This window comes from Bos indicus, chromosome 15 (genome assembly GCF_029378745.1).
Source record: "Bos indicus isolate NIAB-ARS_2022 breed Sahiwal x Tharparkar chromosome 15, NIAB-ARS_B.indTharparkar_mat_pri_1.0, whole genome shotgun sequence".
NCBI lineage: Eukaryota > Metazoa > Chordata > Mammalia > Artiodactyla > Bovidae > Bos > Bos indicus.
In genome coordinates, this window is record NC_091774.1 from 22865540 (window position 1) to 22886465 (window position 20926).

Genomic DNA, 20926 nt, shown 5'->3' on the forward strand with positions numbered 1-20926 from the left:
CCCAAATGTATCCGATTTTGTGGGATTTTCATGACATGTACCTGCAGCCACCTTCTGGGTGGGCTACTATGAACTAAATGTCGGGACAGGTGGCAGGACAAAGTATTGGGACCTTGGACATACTATGATTAATTTCTGGAGGCCCAATATTTTTTTCCAGAGAAGTGTGTATATTACAATGGAATCTGGTAACAAAAAACAAGTGACTTAATAGTTTGCCTATAACATCTTTTCTAGTTGAATTGTTGTTCAGTTGCTCAGTCGTGTCCGACTCTTTGTGATCCCATGGACTGCAGCATACCAGGCTTCCCTGTCCTTCACTATCTCCTGGAGCTTGCTCAAACTCTAGTTGAATACATGTATTTAAACCCTGTATTTGGTTTAAATATGTTTTGAACTTACCTACAAAATAAAGTGTATTGTTAATAAATTTCATTTCCACAAAGCTGATGCAATAATCTTCTACTTGTTCTGCAGCCATCTTTATGCCTAATGAAAGCAAACAGTCATCTGTTAATAGGTAGTGATTATTCCTTTTACACAAAAGGAACCTTTTACCACTTACTGCCTTGTTCTACCTCCAATTTCAGAAGTCCAGCATGCTGATGAACACTCTGGACATTTAATAAATGCCAGGAGTCTTCAGTTTATGAATGCATGTGTTCAAATGTTCTCTTGCAAACCATTAGATATTTGAAATCTAGATAATGGAAGTATATTCTCATTAAACAGTGTTTTAAAGGAGGATAAGTAGTCCATTATTGAACTGATTTACTATTCCAGTATTTTGTTGGAAATATACATATATTATCAGTATAAACATAGGATGCCAGAAACATATCTAATCCTGTCCTTTAACTAGGGACTGGTTCCATCTCTGCCTTACAACCAATGGGATTCTGTGAGTGAAAGACTGAAGACTGTGACTTCACTGTCAAAGTGCTAAAGGTGAGGCAATGCTAAAAATGGTGTTTCTGCCTGGGAGTGGGGGTGAGGTAGAAGGAGGTTGAAGGCTCTGCATCTGATGGCTCCCTCTCTGAGCCAGAGGAGCTTTTGATCTGGAGTCTGGATTGGACTATGTTATGCTTTTAGCACAAGTAATACATAAATACAATCTTTCTGTTAAAAAAAATCAAATAATACAGAATTTGAAAATGCCAAGAATTTTTTTTCTCTTTTCCTCTGTTCCACCCCACCCAACCTCACTCCAAAATGCTGTATATCCTTTCAGATCTTTGTTTATGGAGCAAGGGTTCTAAGTCTGGGAAATCTGTGAACTTGGATGGGGGAAAAAAACCACACAAATATTTTCACCAACTTCTAACTGAAATTTAATGGTTCCTTCCATTATGCTGCAGGAAACAAATCACAGTATTATTCACAGTATCTGTGACTACCATTAATAGACATACATATTTTTACTGTATTATAATTGTTGCAGAGATCTTGAAATATGGCTCATTACTACTTTGAAACATATGGAAGTTATTATTTTCAACGTGACATCTTGTTATTTAATGTGTTAATAAAGATTCACATATAAACCTATTAAAATTTGTTAAATTTTTTTGGTAACTCTTTAACTATGAAGGATTTCCTTTCTAACCCTAAGTATTTAATTTTATGCATATAAAAACATGATTCTTAAAAGGGCTCCACAGACTCACCAGACTGGCCATGGGATGGTCCATGTCACAGAAATGATTAAGAAATTCTACTCTAGACTTCAGAGGTCCATGGCTCCCTCAGGACAGTTATGGTTGGTCCTCCAAGGAAGACGGTTAGGACAAAGTTGTCAATTGGTTTATACACCTATACTTAGAGGTGACTCAAATTTTTTCTAGCACAGTTTGCTAGAGGCCAAACATGTATAGAAGGAGGAAATTAAAACCCAGTTGAAAACACTTAATTCATATTGCTGCTGCTGCTGCTAAGTCGCTTCAGTTGTGTCCGACTCTGTGCAACCCTGTAGACGGCAGCCCACCAGGCTCCTCCGTCCCTGGGATTCTCCAGGCAAGAACACTGGAGTGGGTTGCCATTTCCTTCTCCAATGCATAACTCATATCAAGCTAATATAAACTAATTGTTATCTGGTGCCTACTTTTGTTACTTTTTATTATGGAAAATTTATACACATTGTGAAATGATTACCACAGTAAATCTAGTAACAATCTGTTACTGTACAGTAGCAAATTTTTTTTCTTGTGATAAGAATTTCTAGGATAATTTATTAGTAACTTTCAAATTGGTAATAAAATATTATTGACTATAGTGCACACGCTGTACTTTACATCCTATAACTTATTTATAACTTGAAGTTTGCACCTCTTGATCCCCTTCATTCATTTTGCCTGCCCCTTCCCCCTCCCCTCTGTCGACCACTAATCTGTTCTCTATGAGCTTTATTTTGTTTCATTTGTTCTTTTTTTTTTTATTTCACATATAAGTGAAATTATAGTATTTATCTCTCTGTTGGATTTATTTCACTGCTAAGTGAAATAATGAGTGTTATGTTATAACACTATCAAGGTCCATTCATGTTGTTGCAAGATTTCATTATTTTAATGACTAGTATTCCATTATATACACCACATCTTCTTTATCCATTCATCCATTGATGGATACTTATGTTGTTTCCTGTTCAGTTCAGTTCAGTTGCTCAGTCATATCCGACACTTTGAGACCCCATGGAGCACACCAGTCTTCCTTGTCCATCATTAACTCCTGGAGCTTGCTCAAACTCATGCCCATTGAGTCGGTGATGCCATCGAACCATCTCATCCTCTGTCATCCCCTTCTCCTCTGGCCTTCAATGTTTCCTAGCATCAGGGTCTTTTCCAATGAGTCAGTTCTTCACATCAGGTGGCCAAAGTATTGGAGCTTCAGCTTCAGGATTGGTCCTTCCAATGAATATTCAGGACTGATATCCTTTAGGATTGACTGGTTGGATCTCCTTGCAGTCCAAGGGACTTTCAAGAGTCTTCTCCAACACCACAGTTCAAAAGCATCCATTCTTCGGCACTCAGCTTTCTCTATGGTCCAACTCTCACATCCATACATGACTACTGGAAAAACCATAGCTTTGACTAGACGGACCTTCATTGGAAAAGTAACATCTCTGTCTTTTAATATGCTGTCTAGGTTGGTCATAGCTTTTCTTCCAAGGAGCAAGTGTCTTTGAACTTCATGGCTGCAGTCATCATCTGGAGAGATTTTGGAGCCCCCCCCCCCCAAATAAAGTCCTCACTGTTTCCATTGTTTCCCCAAATACTTGCCACAAAGTGATGGGACTGGATGCCATGATCTTTGTTTTCTGAATGTTGAGTTTTAAGCCAGATTTTTCATTCCCCTTTTTCACTTTCATCAAGAGGCTCTATTGTTCCTCTTCACTTTCTGCCATAATGGTGGTGTCATCTGCATATCTGAGGTTATTGATATTTCTCCCGGCAATCTTGATTCCAGCTTGTGCTTCATCCAGCTTTGCATTTCGCATGGTGCACTCTGCATATAAGTTAAATAAGCAGGGTGACAATATACAGCCTTGATGTACTCCTTCCCCAGTTTGGAAACAGTTCATTGTTCTAAGTCCGGTTCAAACAGTTGCTTCCTGACCAGCTTACGGATTTCTCAGTAGGCAGGTAAGGTGGTCTGGTATTCCCATCTCTTTCAGAATTTTCCACAGTTTGTTGTGATCCACACAGTCAATGGCTTTAGCATAGTCAGTGAAGCAGAAGTAAATTTTTCTCTGAAATTCTTTTGCTTTGTCTATGATCCAGTGGATGCTGGCAGTTTGATCTCTGTTTCCTCTGCCTTTTCTAAATCCAGCTTGGACATTTCTGGAAGTTCCTGGTTCATGTACTGTTGAAGCCTGGCTTGGAGAATTTTGAGCTTTACTTGGCTAGCATGTGAGATGAGTCCAATTGTGTGGTAGTTTGAACATTCTTTGGCATTGCTTTTCTTTGGGATTGGAATGAAAACTGACCTTTTCCAGTCCTGTGGCCACTGCTGAGTTTTCCAAATTTGCTGGCATATTGAGTGTAGCACTTTAGCAGCATTATCTTTTAGGATTTTCCATATCTTGCCTATTATGAATAATCCTGCAAGAAACATAGTTTTGAATATATCTCTTTGAATTAGTGTTTTTGTTTTCATCAGATACTCAGAAGTAGAATTGCTAGTTAGAATAAAATAACTAGCAAACAAAATAAAAATATGATAATTCTATTTTTTTTTTTGTTTTTCATAGTGTCTGCAGAAATTTACATTTCCACCAGGAATGCATAGAGTTTCTTTTTCCACACATTTTTGCCAACACTTGCTATTTCTTATTCTTTTGATAATTTTGAAAGATATATAGATGATAAGTCATCTTTCTGATGATTAGTGATACTGAGCATCTTTTAATGTATCTGTTGGCCATTTGTATGTTTTGTTTGGAAAAATGTCTATTCAGATCCTCTGACCATTTTTAAAGTCAGGTTTTTGTTGTTGTTTTTGCTGTTATTGGGTTGTACGAGTTCTTTATACACTTTGACTACTATTAATCCCTTATTGGATATGATTTGCAAATATGTTCTCCCTTTCAAATGTTGCCTTTTACTTTTGTTGATAGTTTTCTCCACTGTGCAGAAGGTTTTTTTTGTTTGACATAGTCTCATTAATTTGGAGTCAGAGCCTATATATATGTATTGCTGGACTGATGTCAAGGAGATGTCTGCTTATGTGTTTTTCTAGGAGTTTCATGGTTTCTGGTCTTACATTTAAGTCTTTAATCCACTTTGAGTTAATCTTTCTGTAGAGTGTAAAACAGTGGGCCAGTTTTTGAACATGGTACCGGTTTTCCCAATACAATTTGAAGAGACTGTCGTTTTCCATTGTATATTCTTGCCTGCTTTTTCATAGATTACCTGGTCATACATGTGTGGGTTTATTTCAGGGCTCTCTGTCTTGTTCCATTGATCTATGTGCCTGTTTTGTGTGTGTGTGTGTGTGTGCACGTGCGTGCGCTAATATCATACTGTTTTGATTACTATAGCTTGCAATGTATTAAAAGTTTGAAATCAGGAGTATAATGCCTCCAGCTTTGTTCTTCTTTCTCAAGATTGCTTCAGTTATTCAAAATCTTTTGTGGTTCCATACAAATTTTAGGATGTATTGTTCTATTTCTGTGAAAAATGCCATTGAAGTTTTAATAGGGATTGCATTGAATCTGTATATTGCTTTGGCTAATACAGACATTTAAATTATATTAATTCTTCCAATTCATGAGCATGGAATATCTTTCCATTTATTTGGATCTCCTTCATTTCTTTCATCAGTGTCATATAGTTTTCGGCATTATAGGTCTTTTCCTCTTTGACTAAGTTTATTCCTAGGTATTTTTTTTTTTTTGATGTAAATGGGATTGTTTTTAAATGGGATTGTTTTCTTAATTTCTCTTTCTTGTTCTTTGTTGTTAGTGTATAACAAAACAACGTTTGTATACTGATTTTGTACTCTGCAATTTTACTGTATTCATTTATTAGTTCTAAATTTTTTTTGTGGAGTCTTAGGGTTTTCTATGTATAAAATCATGCTTTCTGCAAATAGTGACAGTTCTACTTCTTCCTTTCCAACTTGGACATCTTTCATTTCTTTTTCATGATGAATTACTCTAGCTAGGAGGGCCCATACTGTGTTGAATAAAACTGGCAATAGTGAGTATACATATCTTGTTCCTGATCTTAAATAAAAAATTTTCAGCTTTTTGCTGTTGAGTACGATGTTAGCTGTGGGCTTGTTAAATATGGCCTTTATTATGTTGAGGTGAGATCTCTCTATACTCACTTTGTTGAGGATTTGTGTGTGTGTGTGTGTGAAAGGGTATTGAATTTTGTTAAATACTTTACTGCATTTATTGAGATGATCATAAAGATTTTTATCCTTTATTTTGTTAATCTAGTGTATCACATTGATTTGTGGACCTGAACAATCCTTGCATCCCTGGAATAAATCCCACTTGATAATGGCATATGATCCTATTAATGTATTGTTGAATTTGGTTTGTTAATATTTTGTTGAGAATTTTTGCATCTATACCCATGAAGGATATTAGTCCATAATTTTTTTCTGGTCTGGTTTTGGTATCAAGGTAATGGTAGCCTTATAAAATGAGTTTGGAAGCACTCACTTCTCTTTAGTTTTTTGGAACACTTTCAAAAGGATTGATATCAATCTTCTTTGAATGTTTGGTAGAATTCATTAGTGAACATTTCTGTCCTAGACTTTTGTTTGCTGGGAGTTTTTTGATAGCTGATTCAGTCCAGTCTTCGAAAACTGAGTATTTCTAGAAATTATCCATTTCTTCTAGCTTGTCTGGTTAGTTGCTGCATAATTGTTTACATAAGTGTTTTACGATCTTTTGTATTTCTTCATATCAGTTGTAATTTCTGCTCCTTCATTTATGATCTTGTTTCAGTTCTTTGTCTTTTTTTTCTTGTCTCCTTAAGGTTTGTCAATTTTGTTTATCTTTTCAAAGAACCAGATCCTGGTTTCGTTGATCTTTTCTGTTATCTTTTGGGCTTCCCAGGCGCCACAGTGGTGAAGAACCAGCCTGCCAGTGCGAGAGATGCAGGAGACACAGGTTCCATCGATCCCTAGGTCAGAAAGATCCTCTGGAGAAGGAAATGGCAACCCACTCCAGTACTCTTGCCTGGAAAATTCCATGGACAGAGGAGCCTGGTGGGCTACAGTCCATGGGGTTGCAAAGAGTAGGACATGACTGAGCACACATGCATGCACTTTGTCTTTTTAGTTTGTATTTCACTTGCTTCTGCTCTGATTTTTATTATTTCATTCCTTCTGCTGACTTTGGGCTTAATTTGTTCTTTTTTAAGTTCCTTAATTGTAAAGTAGGATCATTTATTTGAGATTTTTCTTGTATCTTAAAGTAGGCCTGTATCACTATAAACTTCCCTCTTAGAACTCCTTTGGCTGTATCTCATAAGCTTTGGCATGTTAATTTTCCATTTTCACTTCTCTCAAGGTAATTTTTAAATTTCTCTTTTGATTTGTTCATTGACCCTTTGGTTTTTCATAGAATGTTTTTTAACCTCCATGTATTTGTGAGTTTTCCATTTTTTTAATAGATGATTTCTATTTTCAAACCACTGTGATGAGAAAAGATGCTTGACATGATTTTGATCTTAAATTCATGAAACTTCTTTTGTGGCCTAAAATACGATCTATAGTGGAGAATGTTCCACACGCACTTGGGTGCACTTAAGAAGGTGTATTCTGTTGTTTTTAGCCAGAATGTTCTCTATATATCCATTAAGTTTGAAATGAGTCTTGTAGGCAGCATATAGATGGTTCTTATATTTTTATCCATTCAGCTACTCTCTGTCTTTTGATTAGAGAATTTAGTCCCCTTACTTTTTAAAAAATTTATTTAATTGGAGGATAAATACTTTACAATACTGTGATGGCTTTTGCCGTACATCAACATTAATCGATCATGGATATACCTGTGTACCCCCATCCTGAACTGCCTTCCCACCTCCCTCCCCACCCTATCCCTCTGGGTTGTCCCAGAGCACTGGCTTTGGGTGCCCTGCTTCATGCATCAAACTTGCACTGGTCATCTATTTTACACATGGTAATTACATGTTTCAATGCTATTCTCTCAAATTATCCCACCTAGTCCCGTTACTTTTAAGATAATTATTGATCGGTATGTACTTATTGCCAATTTGTTAATAGTTTTCTGCCTGTCTGCCTGTTTTATCATTCCTTTTTGTTTTGTCATTTGATTTCTTCTCTGTTGTTTGATGACTTTCTATAGTGTTATGCTTAGATCCCTTCCTCATTTTTTTGTATGTATCTACTATAGATTTTTGCCTGGTGGTTACCACGAGAGTGATATCTAAACAGCTTATATAAAAAATACATATTTTAAGTTTATAAGAAGTTTGAATGTATTATAAAACTCTACATTTTCATTTCTACCCCAAACATTTTATGTTTTGATGTCACACTTTAAATTTTTCACTTTCTATATCCCTTAATTAGTTATTTTGTAGTTTTAAAAATTACTTTTGTTTTTTAATCTTTATACTAACTTTGTAAGTGATTAATCCACTAATTTTATTATATGTTTACCTCTATAATGAGATTTTTACTTTCATCTGTTTCTTGTTCCTAATTAGTGCACTTTCTTTTCGGCTTAAGAAAGTCCTTTTAACATTTTTTGTAAGACTGGTTTAGTGGAGATGAACCCCTTTAGCTTTTGTTTGTTTGAAAAGCTATTTATTTTTTTCCAGTTTTGAATGATAAGACTTTCCAGGTAGAGTATTCTTGTTTGGAAGTTTCTTCCTTTCACCAGTTTGAATATATCATGTTACTCTTTTCTGGCCTGCAAACTTTCTTCTGAGAAATCTGCTGATGTTCTTATGGGGCTTCTTTTGTATGTAATAAATTGCTTTTCCTTTTGTTGTTTTCAAGATTCTCTCTTTAACTTTTGATATTTCAATTATAATGTGTCTTGGTGTCTTTGGATTTTTATTTTTTTGAAACTCCCTGGATTTCCTGGATCTGGGCGTCTGTTTCATTCCCCAGGTAAGGGAAGTTTTCAGCTATTATTTTTTCAAATAAGTTTTCTGCTCCCCTTTCTCTCTCTTCTCCTTTTGAGAACCCAGTAATGTGAATACAATTTGGCTTGATGTTTGTCCCACTGGTTCCTTAACTTCACTTTTTAAAATTTGTTTTCTATTTTGCTGCTCTGTTTGAGTTCCACTGCCCTGTATTCTAGATGACTGATTCTTTCTTTGCTTCATCTAGTCTGGTGTTGAGTCCCTCCAGTGTATTTTTCAGTTTAGCTGTTGTCTTCTTCAGTCGGTGACTTCTGTTTGGTACTTTCGTCTATATTCTGTTTGTTGAGGTTCTTACTGAGTTCATCCATTCTTCTCCTGAGTTTGATGAGTATCTTTATGACCATTTTAAAATGGTCATACTTTAAAATCTTTATCAGGTAAATTACTTATCTCCATTTCATTAAGATTTTCTTCTGGGGTTTTATCATATCCATTCCTTTGGAACATATTCTTCTCATTCCTCATTTTGCTTGACTTTCTGTATTTGTTTTTATATATTAGGCAAAATAGTTCTCTCTCCTAGCCTTAAAGGCATGACCTTGTGTAAAGATGAACCTTATTGTTTAACCTTGCCTTAGTTCTCGGCGGTCACTCAACCTTTGTGGTTGTATATGCCGCCTGATTTATTCTTGAGAGGTCCCAAGTGTTGAGGGACCTGTGAGTATTTCAGAGTGAGAGACCTCAGTTATCACCTAGCTTCAGGCTGATTAGAAGCCAGACTCCCAGGCAGCAGTTTTTAAGGTATGTAAATATATATTGCCCTGTGGGACTGCAATGATAAATTCTGCTAGCCTCCAGAGCTGGCCATCTGAAGGTGTCCTTTTGACTACAGTTGGCAAAAACCAGGGCTATCATTGTGTGTGTGAGATCCTTTCTCGTAGGTGCCAGTGAACTGCAGCAAAGCCAAAGATGAGTGCAGAGATGGTTCCTCCATGGCTTTTAGATGAGATAAACGTGAAGTGTGCTCCTCAGCCTGAAGCTCCAGGACAAGTCGTTAGTCCCTTTTCACAGGGACACTGGAGGTATATTTCAGTCTGCTGTCTGTGCAGCACCCTGAGGGTGGTAGTCTTCTAAGAACTCCCCGTTTGATTGTCTCAGATTCATGGGACCTAGAAATGCCTTCCCTCCAGCCACCAAAATTAAGAGGTCTAGGAGCATTGCCCAATGTGGGCTGTGTACACCTGCCGGGCCCTGGCAGGGCCAGGAGAGAAATATGGGGGTGCAGTGTGCCCAGTGGTATTAGCACATTATAGGGAGAGTGCCAAGATGGCACTCGTCTGTGCCAGTGCTAGCAAGATAGAAGGAAATTGTCAAAACAGCACGTGCCAGTGTCTTCATCCAGGTGGAGAGAGTACTAACAAGCTCCTGCACCTTCCTCAGATGCTTTAAGATTAGCAAATAACTCTTCCTTCACATTTGGTCTGGGTGCTTTTCAAACTGCTACTTTTATGATGGGTCCTATAGTAAATAAATCTGCACACAAGCCCTTTAAGAGCAGAATCTGTTTCCTATAGCCCCGTGGTTCTCCTGGATATAAACTCTACTGATTTTCAAAGCCAGATGTATTGGGGGCTTATCTTTTTGGTGTAGTTCTCAAGGGCTGGGGGGCCCGATGTGGGGCACTGACTTCTTGCTCCTCAGGGAATAGCTCTGCTTTATGTTATCAGTCTCTGTTGTGGGTTGCTGCACCATAAGGGGGGTTCTTGGTGAAACCATGTTTCTCCATCTCCTACCCATCTGGATGTGGCTCTATTATCCTTTCTTGTGGAGGAGATTTCAGCTAGTTTTTAGGTCTTTTTCAGAGGGAATGGTTTATATGTAACTGTAGATCTGTTGTCTGTGGCAGGAGGTGAGTTCAAGATCTTGTGAGGCCACCATCTTGAACTGACTGTCCATTTGGTGGCTATTTAACAGTTTTATCTAGATTCAGTTCATATATAATATATAAGCATACATATATGCATATATACACATATGTATGCTTTTTACTTTACATTTATTTTATTTTTTAGAGACCCACATGATTCTCCATAAACATTGTTTAAATTAAAAAAACGACAGGAATTGAGAGAGTATCACTGAAATATACGCATTACCACATGTAAAACAGATAGTGGGAAGCTGCTGTATAACACAAGGAGCTTAGCCTGGTCTCTGTGATGACCTAGAGTGGTGGGGTGGGAGTAGGCAGAAGGGAGGCTCAAGAGGGAGGGGATATACATATATATAAATATACTTATGGCTAATTCATGTTGCTGTATAGCAGAAAGCAACACAACATTGTAAAGTAATTATCCTCCAATTAAAGAAAAAAACAAGAGAAAGAATGAGCTTTTGGAATATCTAAGTGCCTTGATGAAAGGTATCAAGGCAAAGCAGGGGTGGGGATATTGAAAATAACTGGCTGAGATTTCCAAAGAAAATTATATCTTCTAGACAATTTCATAAAAATATGGCCTCAAATATTTTAACATGGTTTGTAAATATATCCTTTATTATTTTTTCCCCTGTTAGAATGTAAATTCCTTAAGAGTAGGAATATCATCAGCTTCAGTTTTGTGAACCTGGTGCGTAGCAGACATCTGATAAATGCTTGCTGAATGAATGAATAAATATCTAAAATTATAATAAAAATAATGCCACAATAACCTGTTTGTCTCAAGAGTTTCTGAGATGTTTAAAGAATAGCCTCACTTACAATATGCCAACGTGAAAGCAGATGTTTTTACCAGGTAGAAGAGACACTTCTATGTGGCAATAGAGTTAGCAGTTCACAACTCACTTGGCCTACCAGCTTTGAAACTATCATTCTAAACAAACTATTTAATTTGGAGTTCACACATTTCATTTTGCCTATAAAGTGAGATTATTATTTTTATTTTAAATTAGTTTGATTCTACCTAGTTCAATTCAAATAAACGCAATTTGCAGTGTAGTTAAGTTTGCCAAAAGCTTGAAAAGGAGAGTAGGCTAAAGAACTTGAACTTTTTTTTCTGAAAGTACTGACTTATTTTCAGTAGAAGAAAGACATGGTGAAATTTATGTTTCAAAGGGCTCTCTCTGGCACCAGTATATAAAATAGATTTGATGAGATATTAATAAATTTGGACAGAGGCCAGAAAACAGCTGTAGAAACAGTTTGAACAAGTTAAGAGTTGATGAGGCTACAAACTAAGGCAGTGGCTGCAGGCATGATTCAAGAGAGATTAAACAGCATTTTTTAGCTGATTAGTTGCAGCTCAAATGGAAAAAGGAGGAACTGAGGATGACTTCAAAGTTTCTGGGCAAACTGTTGAGTGATTACCTCATTAAGAAAACAGAATGAAAGACAGGCTTGAGTAGAAAATTATTAAATCAGTTTTGCAAATCTAAGAGATAAGTATCACAGAAGTCAAAAAACAAAGGAACTTCAACAAGAAGCAGGTGGTTGGAGTCAGAAGCTGCAGAGTCCATAATTTAGATACAAGCTTAAATTTGTTCATCGAATTTGGCAATTAGAAATTTTTGATATCAGTAGAACAGTTTAGGGAAAGTGGAGGAAGGGAAGGCAAGTGGACAAAGATCTAGAACAGAATGGGATGAAAAAAAAGTAGAGACATTGAATATAAACTGTTCTTTTAGGAAGTTTAACCATAAAGAGAGAGGGTGGCAGTTACTGGGGGATATATAACTTGCAAATTACAATTTCTGGCTCCAGATCCACAGTCCCAACTGTAGGATGTACTAATGAATTACCTTCTCAAGTATGTCCAAATAACCTGTCCCGAACTGAAACCTGGGCTTCCCAGGTGGCAGAGTGGTAAAGAATCTGCCTACCAATCAGGAGACACAGAGATGCGGGTTTAATCCCTGGGTGGAAGATTCCCTGGAGTTGGAAATGCAACCTGCTCTAATATTCTTGCCTGGAAAATTCCACGGACAGAGGAGCCTGGGAGGAGTCCATAAGTTTGCAAAGAGTTAGACACGAACGACCTACCCAAGGAAACTGAAACCTGGGAGTTCTTCTCAATTCCTTTGTTTAAACTTCTCCTGTCTCAAAAATACCATAGATTATAACTCAGAAATGTGCCTAGAATTTGGTGTCTCCTCTCCATCTCCACCAGCACTATTTTAAATCTAGCCTTTGTCATTTCTCATATCTTCTATTTAAATTTCCTCTCCTTGCTTTTCTTCCTTTCAGACTCTCCCTCACTCCACTGTCCAGCCAGTTATTTCCCATCAGGCCAAAATTTCCCCTCCCTTTTTTGCCTGCCAAACCCTTCTTCACTGTTTATCCTTTAAGTCACAGCTCAAACATTTCCTCCAGGAAAACTGACTCCTCCACACTTAGCTAATCCTTCTCTTATCATGGCCAAAACGCCCTCCCTGTGTTCATGCTTCTAAACTGGTTCTTATTACCCTGAATTAAGATTACTTTGATTACAAATAGGTCTGCCCATCTTCAATCTGAGTTTATTTAAGACAATGAGATGCCTTTTGGGTTTTGAATCTTCAACACCTGGAAAGAGTTTATCACACAGTAGGAGCTCAAAAAATGTTAAATAAATGTTTGCTATGATAAACCTTGTTGCCATGACAACACTGTGTAAAGAGACTGGTAGAAATTTTTTTTCTATCTTAAAACTTTCACTCTGGGACTTCCCTGGTGGTCCAGTGGTTAAGAATCCACCTTGCAATGCAGGGGACATGGGTTTGATCCCTGGTCAGGGAACTAAGATCCCACAGACTGCATAGCAACAAAATCCACGAGCCACAATTGCTGATCCCATGCTTCAGAGTCCGAAGCAACTAAGACCTGACACAGCCAAAAAAAAGTAAAACAAAAAAACTTAAACTCCATCCGAAAGCCACTAAGAAAAGGAAAGAATAGGGAGGTCTGAAGACAGATTTTTAAAAATAGAATTTCTCAAATATTCTTCTCCTTTTTTTCTCTAGTATTAATAGTTTCACTTTCTCTTTTATTTCATGCAAGTGTTTTTTTTGAATTCTTTATTTTCTTAGCACTTTTTTTTTGTTAGATCTTAAAACATCTAGATTACAAGTATTCTTCTTCCTCTCCCACTGCCCTCAATTTTCCTCTTTTCCTTTCTCATCCATGTTCCTTTGCTTTCTTTAATCTATAAAAATTATAAGTCGCATCAGATAAAAATGCTTTGAATATTTCAGGCTAAGATTCCGAGATTATTAACTTTTTCTTTTTAAAGAGTTATAAACTACTCCAGACAGATCCTTCCAGGAATATGCAGGGATAATTGATTCTTTGCATCAATAAAAAGTTTTAGTTATACAAGCCTTGGAAACTAGCCAGAGGCTAGTGAATGGTAGAAAATCATTCATCTATCATAAATGGTGATTAAACCACATATGTTCCAATCTTTTCTGGGGTAAATCATTTAATTCTGAGGGCCTCAGTTTCCTCATTTGGACAAGAGAGTGTTTAATGGTCAATATTTGAGTTTTTTTTTTCTCCCAGCTCCAGCAGTCTATAATTCTAGATTCTAGTTAAGGTAGCAGAGAAAGAGCCATTAATATGTGGCAAACACCCTAGTAACCACTTCCTCATAATTCAAAAACAATACGTACCAATGGAATATTTATTATATAACCAGCTTTATTAAACCAATGGGAATTTAAAAACATACTATCAGATTAAAAGTCAAAATGTCTTGAAATTGAAAAGTAATAATGATTACGTTTACCTTTGCTGTGGAATTCCAATTCTGTGGAATAGGTATGGGATGCAATGAGGAAGCATGTTACCTAACTAATTCCCTAAAATCAGGTAGTTGATCACCTCGACAGCAACAAGGTCAAAATAGAACTCTTCAGTTCTATAAGTCATTTTGTCCTTCAAGATTTTGCCATCTTAATGAAGGTAAGTATGTGGGCATGGTAGAGGTGGGGAGTGGAAGAAGACTCAGGTAAAAATTTAGGTAAATATTAAATGATAAAAGGTATACAGTATACAATCAACTGTTAAATACAGACTCATAGCAAGAAGCCAAAATAGAACTGCTGGATTGACCTTGTGTGAAAAGGAGAATTGAATTTAATCCTGATTGTTTGATTGAAGAGATGGAGTACAAGGAAGAGCATTTAGGTGATAATTAACACCATACTGTGGTAAGAGGTGGACTGAATGGAGATATTTTTTTGACTGTAGTGGAACAACTCTGCTGTCCTTCAGTGAACACAAGGTAGGGTGGGTTAGACTACAGAGGGCTTGGAAAAATCACATAGAACATATTTAACCTCTTAGGCAATAGGAAAGCAGATTACTGAGCTGGCAATGACACGACGAAAAAGACTAGAGACAGGCTGTGAAACTATGATAAGAATTCATGAATGAATTAATATAAGAATTCATAATATTTACATAGGGATATTATGGACAAGCCAGATTTAAAAAGATATTTTGAAGGAAGATTTAATAGAATTTGAGATAGCTATTCTATCTTCCTTCAAAATATCTTTTTAAATCTGGCTTGTCCATAATATCAAGTTGGACTGTGAAGAAAGCTGAGCACCGAAGAATTGATGCTTTTGAACTGCGGTGTTGGAGAAGACTCTTGAGAGTCCCTTGGACTGCAAGGAGATCCAACCAGTCCATCCTAAAGGAGATCAGTCCTGGGTGTTCCTTTTGGAAGGAAAGATGCTAAAGCTGAAACTCCAGTACTTTGGCCACCTCATGCGAAGAGTTGACTCACTGGAAAAGACTCTGATGCTGGGAGGGATTGGGGGCAGGAGGAGAAGGGGACGACAGAGGACGAGATGGCTGGATGGCATCACCGACTCAATGGACATGAGTTTGAGTGAACTCTGGGAGTTGGTGATGGACAGGAAGGCCTGGCGTGCTGCAATTCATAGGGCTGCAAAGAGTTGGACACCACTGAGCAACTGAACTGAACTGACTGAGATAGCTACATGTAGGCATGGGCTTTGGAGAAGGCAATGGCACCCCACTCCAGTACTCTTGCCTGGAAAATCCCATGGGCCGAGGAGCCTGGTAGGCTGCAGTCCATGGGGTCGTTAAGAGTCAGACATGACTGAGCGACTTCACTTTCACTTCTTCACTTTCATACATTGGAGAAGGAAATAGCAACCCACTCCAGTGTTATTGCCTGGAGAATCCCAGGGGCAGGACAGCCTGGTGGGCTGATGTCTATGGGGTCACACAGAGTTGGACACAACTGAAGTGACTTAGCAGCAGCAGCAGCAGCAGCAGCAGGCATGGGCTTCCTGGTAGCTCAGATGGTAGAGAATCTGCCTGCAATTTAGGAGACCAGGGTTCGATCCTGGGGTTGAGAAGATACCCTGGAGAAGAGAATGGCAACCCACTCCAGTATTCTTGCCTGGAGAATTCCAAGGACAGAGGAGTTTGGTGGGCTACAGTCTATGGGGTTGCAAAGAGTCAGACACAACTGAGCAACTAACACACATACACAGATGGCATAAAGAAGAATTTAAGTGTCCTATTTTTGTTATTCATACTTCCAAATGAAGATATTACTCAGCCCTTTCCTTGCTGTGAAATAAAATTCTCCTGGGGAATGCTATAATATGGTCCAATGTAGCACAGCATAAGGGTGCTGATGCAGATTCCATCAAGATTTCGTGTTAATTTTTTGTTTGTTTTTAAAATAGTTGATTCAGAGTTGAGGCTCCCTTTAAAGAGAAGCTTATTTATTTTAATATTCTAAAGCAGTGATTCTTGGGGGTTCATGAGGTCAAAGAAATTTTCATAATAATTCTAAGATGTAATTTGTAATTTTCACTCTCATAAGTGTACACAATAGAGTTTACCAGGGGCTACATTTTGTGTGATATTGCATAGACTGAATGCAGAAGCAGATGAGAATACACCTGTTTTTTTTATTAGGCCAGATTTGTAAAAGTGAAAACAATTTCACTCTTCACAGCAGATTTTTTTGCAATATATAGTTATCCATAATTTAAAATGTTATTTAGTTATTTATGCTAACATGTCATGTGCCTATTGTTATCTTCAAATAAACAGGTCATTATTTTTTACAATACTCAGTTTTAATTTCTAATATAGCAAATGACAGTAATACAATAAATAGCCCAGAGAAACAAAAATTCTTCAGGATCCTCAATAATTTTTAGGAGTATCAAGAGGTCATGGGATCAAGATGTTTGAGAACATTTCCTCTGAAGTGATACTCTCCAAGAGTGGCTGAAAGAGAGAAAAAGATTTTCCTCTGACTATGCTATGTTCCTTATGTTGTTACCAACTAGTCTTCCATCATAGTGATGTGAGAGAAGTTAAATTCCTCTCAATCGCTTTTCTATCTTATCACTTCCCATCTCCATACTTGAGTTTCTAAATAGCAAGTAATGATATTTCTTACCTGTGCTCAATAGCTTCTTAGGAGAGGAAACGTGATATGAAAGGTTTGAGGTCCCTTTCTTTTCCTTACAGAAGACGGCAGCGCCTTCAGCAGCAGAAGCAGGCAGCCAGGAGCGCTGAAAGCATTGGAGAGCAGAACTGTCTGCCGGTCCGGATCCGACTGCCGTCTGGGAAGGAGGGGGCGTAGCACTCGAGAGAAAGGAGGAAGAAGGTGGAGGGAGGAGACTATTTTGGCACGCCTAGGACCCGCCTTCAAACGTGGCCTCTTTCCTAAGGCAGTGAAACCTGAAACAAAGTGTCAGAGAATAAGGATATTTCTTTTAATATAAAAGTTAATGAAATCATTTCTTCTGTTGCAAGTTCTGGCCCTTCAAAGTTTGTACCTCTTCCCGAAGTACACCCAAACACTTTAAAAAAAAAAAAAAAAAAAAGCACCTGCTTGGTCAATCAGAAGCATTTTTCTCACATTAATTTTTCTCTTTTGAGACTTTCTATTCAGGCTTTAGCACATTTTCTCATCTAACTGTGCTGAATACCACAGGATGGCAGAAGCGGAACACGACTCAGCAAGTGAACAACAGTGATGAATAATCATCCCTAGGAGGGTAAGTCCTGTAATGTAATCACCCCACCTAAAATGAAACTGGTAAAGAGCAGAGTGTTACTATCACAGCCTTGAAAATAACTAACAGAAACAAAGTTTCTTAGCTAATTTTCTCTTGAAAACGTGCTCAATTGTATTAGCACAGTGATTTTGTTTTGTTTTGTTTTCGCTTCTTTTTTTTTTTTTTTGCCAGTTCAGAGACTGTATGGAAACAGGGGTTCTAGAATTAGGAAACACAACGTTTATAAAAACAGCTAGTTGAAGTGTTTTTGTTGCTTGTGTGTTTTTTTAATTGTCGACAAGATAGGGTTTTCATTTCATAACGTCAAAGAAACATTATGTCCACAGCAGTTATTACAAAGGAAGTCTAAGATAGGATGGTTGAGGGTGCTTGGTACAGTGATTATCAGAAGGGAAAAAAGCACACTTAAGAAACCAATGCAATATTGTAAAGCAATTATTCTCCAATTAAAAATAAATAATAAAAAAAGAAGTGTATGATGGGATTTTGCTGGTGGTTCAGTGGTTAGGAATCTGCCTGCCCAGGCAGGGAACAAAGGTTTAATCCCTGGTTTGGGAAGATTCCACATGCCCTGAGGTAAGTAACTAAGCCTGTGCATACAGCGACTGAGTGCAGGCACCTAGAGCCTGTGCTTGGCAATGAGAAAAGCCACTGCAACAAGAAGCCCATGCACTGCAACTACAGAGTAACCCCCAGTTGCTACAACTAGAGAAAGCCTGCATGCAGCAATGAAGACTCGGCACAGCCATAAATAAATAATTTTTAAAAACTTAAAGCATATTACTAAAACTGATGACAGGTTTCATCCTCTGTGTTGTTCAGTTGGGTCAATTAGCACAAAAGCATTAAGTAGAGTCAAACTGTGATTTAAATAAGCAGAACACCAAGCAAGTTCATTTTAAATGGCCCATTGCCAATTATTTCTCTCCAGTTGTAAAAGTGCATAATGCATAATTTACCTATTTCTTACTTTGGGGACAAACATTTTTTTCTTTGACATGGAGCAACCCAAATGTCCTACCTACTTCATAGGGTTGTTTGTGAAAATTAAATGAGAGGATGATAGCTCTTTGAATATTTTAAAGTGCTGGACAATTATAACCCTCTGCACCCTTGCATTTACTCTCATTTATTTTATATAATGGAAAAAAGATTTTAAAAAGAAAATGTCCATGGTATCCTTTTAATCCGATGTAAGCATTTGTGTATTAGGTGGAATCATTTTTCTCAGCCTCACATGCTGCAGTCCATGGGGTCACAAAGAGTCGGTCACAACTGAGCTACTGAACAACACAAATTTTTCCTGGAAATATTTTAATAAGTACATAACTACCCGTTTGGCTATTATACAATGTGAAGGCTGGGAGAGGAATTGGATCAGTATTTCTCAGACTTTTGGATTTAATGGACCATTAAGAATAATAAGAACAGTAATGATAATAATGAAAAGATAAACATTGATTGGATACCTTTATATTTTACCAAGTAAGGGTATTAAAAATTTTTTTTTAATTTTATATTTTTATTTCTTGAGAGGACACTTGAACACCAAAAAACTTAGGACATAGCATCACAATGACAACGTTTCCCTTTATTTTTATCACAAATAGGGAATGTTTCAATATACATTGCTACCAGGCCTAATATGGTGATTTGAATCTTTAAAAAGACTATCAATTGTGTTCAGTTGCACCTACTCTTTTTTCAATTCCACCGACTGTAGCCCTACAGTCTCCTTTGTCCATGGGATTTTCCAGGCAAGAGTACTCCAGTGGGTTGCCATTCAGCCGCACATAATCACGTGGTCCAGTTTTACTGAATGACTTACATTTCACAATAATAGCAACTCAAGGTAAACTAAGTTCCTTTTGCCTAGGAGTTGAAACAATCGGTTTTTTCCACAAACAATAAATATATACACACAATACTTACAATTCTTTATAACAGCTAACATTTAAATAAGCCAAAGGGAGGGGGGACACTAATAATATGTATACGTCAAGTATAATTTGCTAAGGTGCAAGATTGTTGACCTGGAATTTACAGGAAGTGTTATTGACCTTTGTTTTATGAGGTGATATGCTTTTTATTTTCCTTCACAACTGAACATTAAGTGTAGAATGTCTATCTTTTAAGTTGCAGGTCAAAGTCACCATATTAAAGCGCCCAATGAGAGTAATTTCAAATATGTGAGCCACGTGTGTTAGAAAATATTTTTTTGGAAGCTGCCAATGAAGTCGACTAAACTGAACATCAAGAATGGAATTTTTAAAAAAACTATAATTCCCAAAGTTTGCTTGCACCAAAGAAAAGGAGGTAAAGGAACGGATATTCTATGTACAGAAATCTCGGTTTGCTAAGCCACGAAAACTCAGGTTTATACCGTTCTGGCAAACAGACCATCTGAACAGGATGTTACTTTTACTTGGAAAGTGGTGGTGGTGTGCTACTGTTTTGGGTTTCCTGTCTGAGGTTTCAAGAGGCTGGGACACACTGCCTTCCTGTGACAGTTCTTCCTTGGTCTTTCTTTTTGAGGAACCATCCTCAGATCTCCCCCTTCTTCTCTAGACAAGCACTGGGGAAGCGAGAGGAGTTTTGGCTCACGGACACTCCAAGCCGAAAGGCCTGCCGGTAAAAACCCCCGCTCAGTGGAGGCGGCGTGGGCGTGTCACGTGATCTGCGCGCTGCCTGACGGGAAGGCCAACGCGGCAGACTCCTCATTCCCGCGCTTCGGCCTAGGAGGAAGGTACAGAGACCCGACTGATGTTGGAGTAGGGCAGCGGGGGATGAACGCCCAAAGGCTGTTCGTGTGAAGCGAGGCAGTGAGAGGGGGATGCTTCCTCGCAGGGTCTCTAGTGGGGCTGAAACGGTAGTGGGGAGGAAAGGGGAGGTGGGGTGGGTGGTGAGAAGCGAGGTACGTGTGCTGGCCTGAGGGCCCCAGTGGGAAGAAAGAGAAGGTGAGGAGAAAACGATTGCTTAAGGCCGAAAGGTAGTACTTGGTAATGACGATGGCACCAACGCGTCAGGTTGCACAGCCAGGGTCCGGGGCTGTGAACGGTTATATGTTGAAGGCGGAGGCCCAGTCTCTTGACCAGGTTCAGCTGAGGCTTTAAAGTAGTGAAAGTGTTAGGTGCTCAGTCACGTTGGACTCTTTGCAACCTCATGGACTTTGGCCCCCCCAGACTCCTCGCTCCATGGGATTCTCCAGGCAAGAATACTGGAGTGGGTTGCCATTTCCTCCTCCAGCTTATCTTCTTGACCTAGGGATGGAACACAGGTTTCCTGCATTGCAGGCAGAT

At 38.1% G+C, this 20926-nt stretch overlaps 2 protein-coding genes across 4 annotated transcripts in view; one reads left to right on the forward strand and one right to left on the reverse strand.

The window, feature by feature from the left end:
* IL18 (interleukin 18) overlaps positions 1-17051 on the reverse strand; it is a 25500-nt gene extending 8449 nt beyond the window's left edge. Inside the window, exons 1-2 of the mRNA XM_019975735.2 lie at positions 17003-17051; positions 403-489 (exon numbers count right to left, since the gene is read on the reverse strand). Of these exons, the coding sequence (XP_019831294.1) occupies positions 403-481 (79 nt within the window). The 5' untranslated portion in view covers positions 482-489; positions 17003-17051. The remainder of the gene's footprint in view (positions 1-402; positions 490-17002) is intronic.
* Positions 17052-17286: 235 nt separating this feature from the next.
* BCO2 (beta-carotene oxygenase 2) overlaps positions 17287-20926 on the forward strand; it is a 79120-nt gene continuing 75480 nt past the window's right edge. The window contains exons 1-3 of one of the 3 annotated variants that reach the window (XM_070803410.1): positions 17287-17606; positions 19764-19943; positions 20163-20373. In XM_070803410.1, coding sequence (XP_070659511.1) covers positions 19859-19943; positions 20163-20373 — 296 coding nt within the window. In that variant the 5' untranslated portion in view covers positions 17287-17606; positions 19764-19858. Of the gene's footprint in view, positions 17607-19763; positions 19944-20162; positions 20374-20926 lie in introns of those variants that run through there. The other 2 variants (XM_070803411.1, XM_070803412.1) reach the window with 2 other exon arrangements.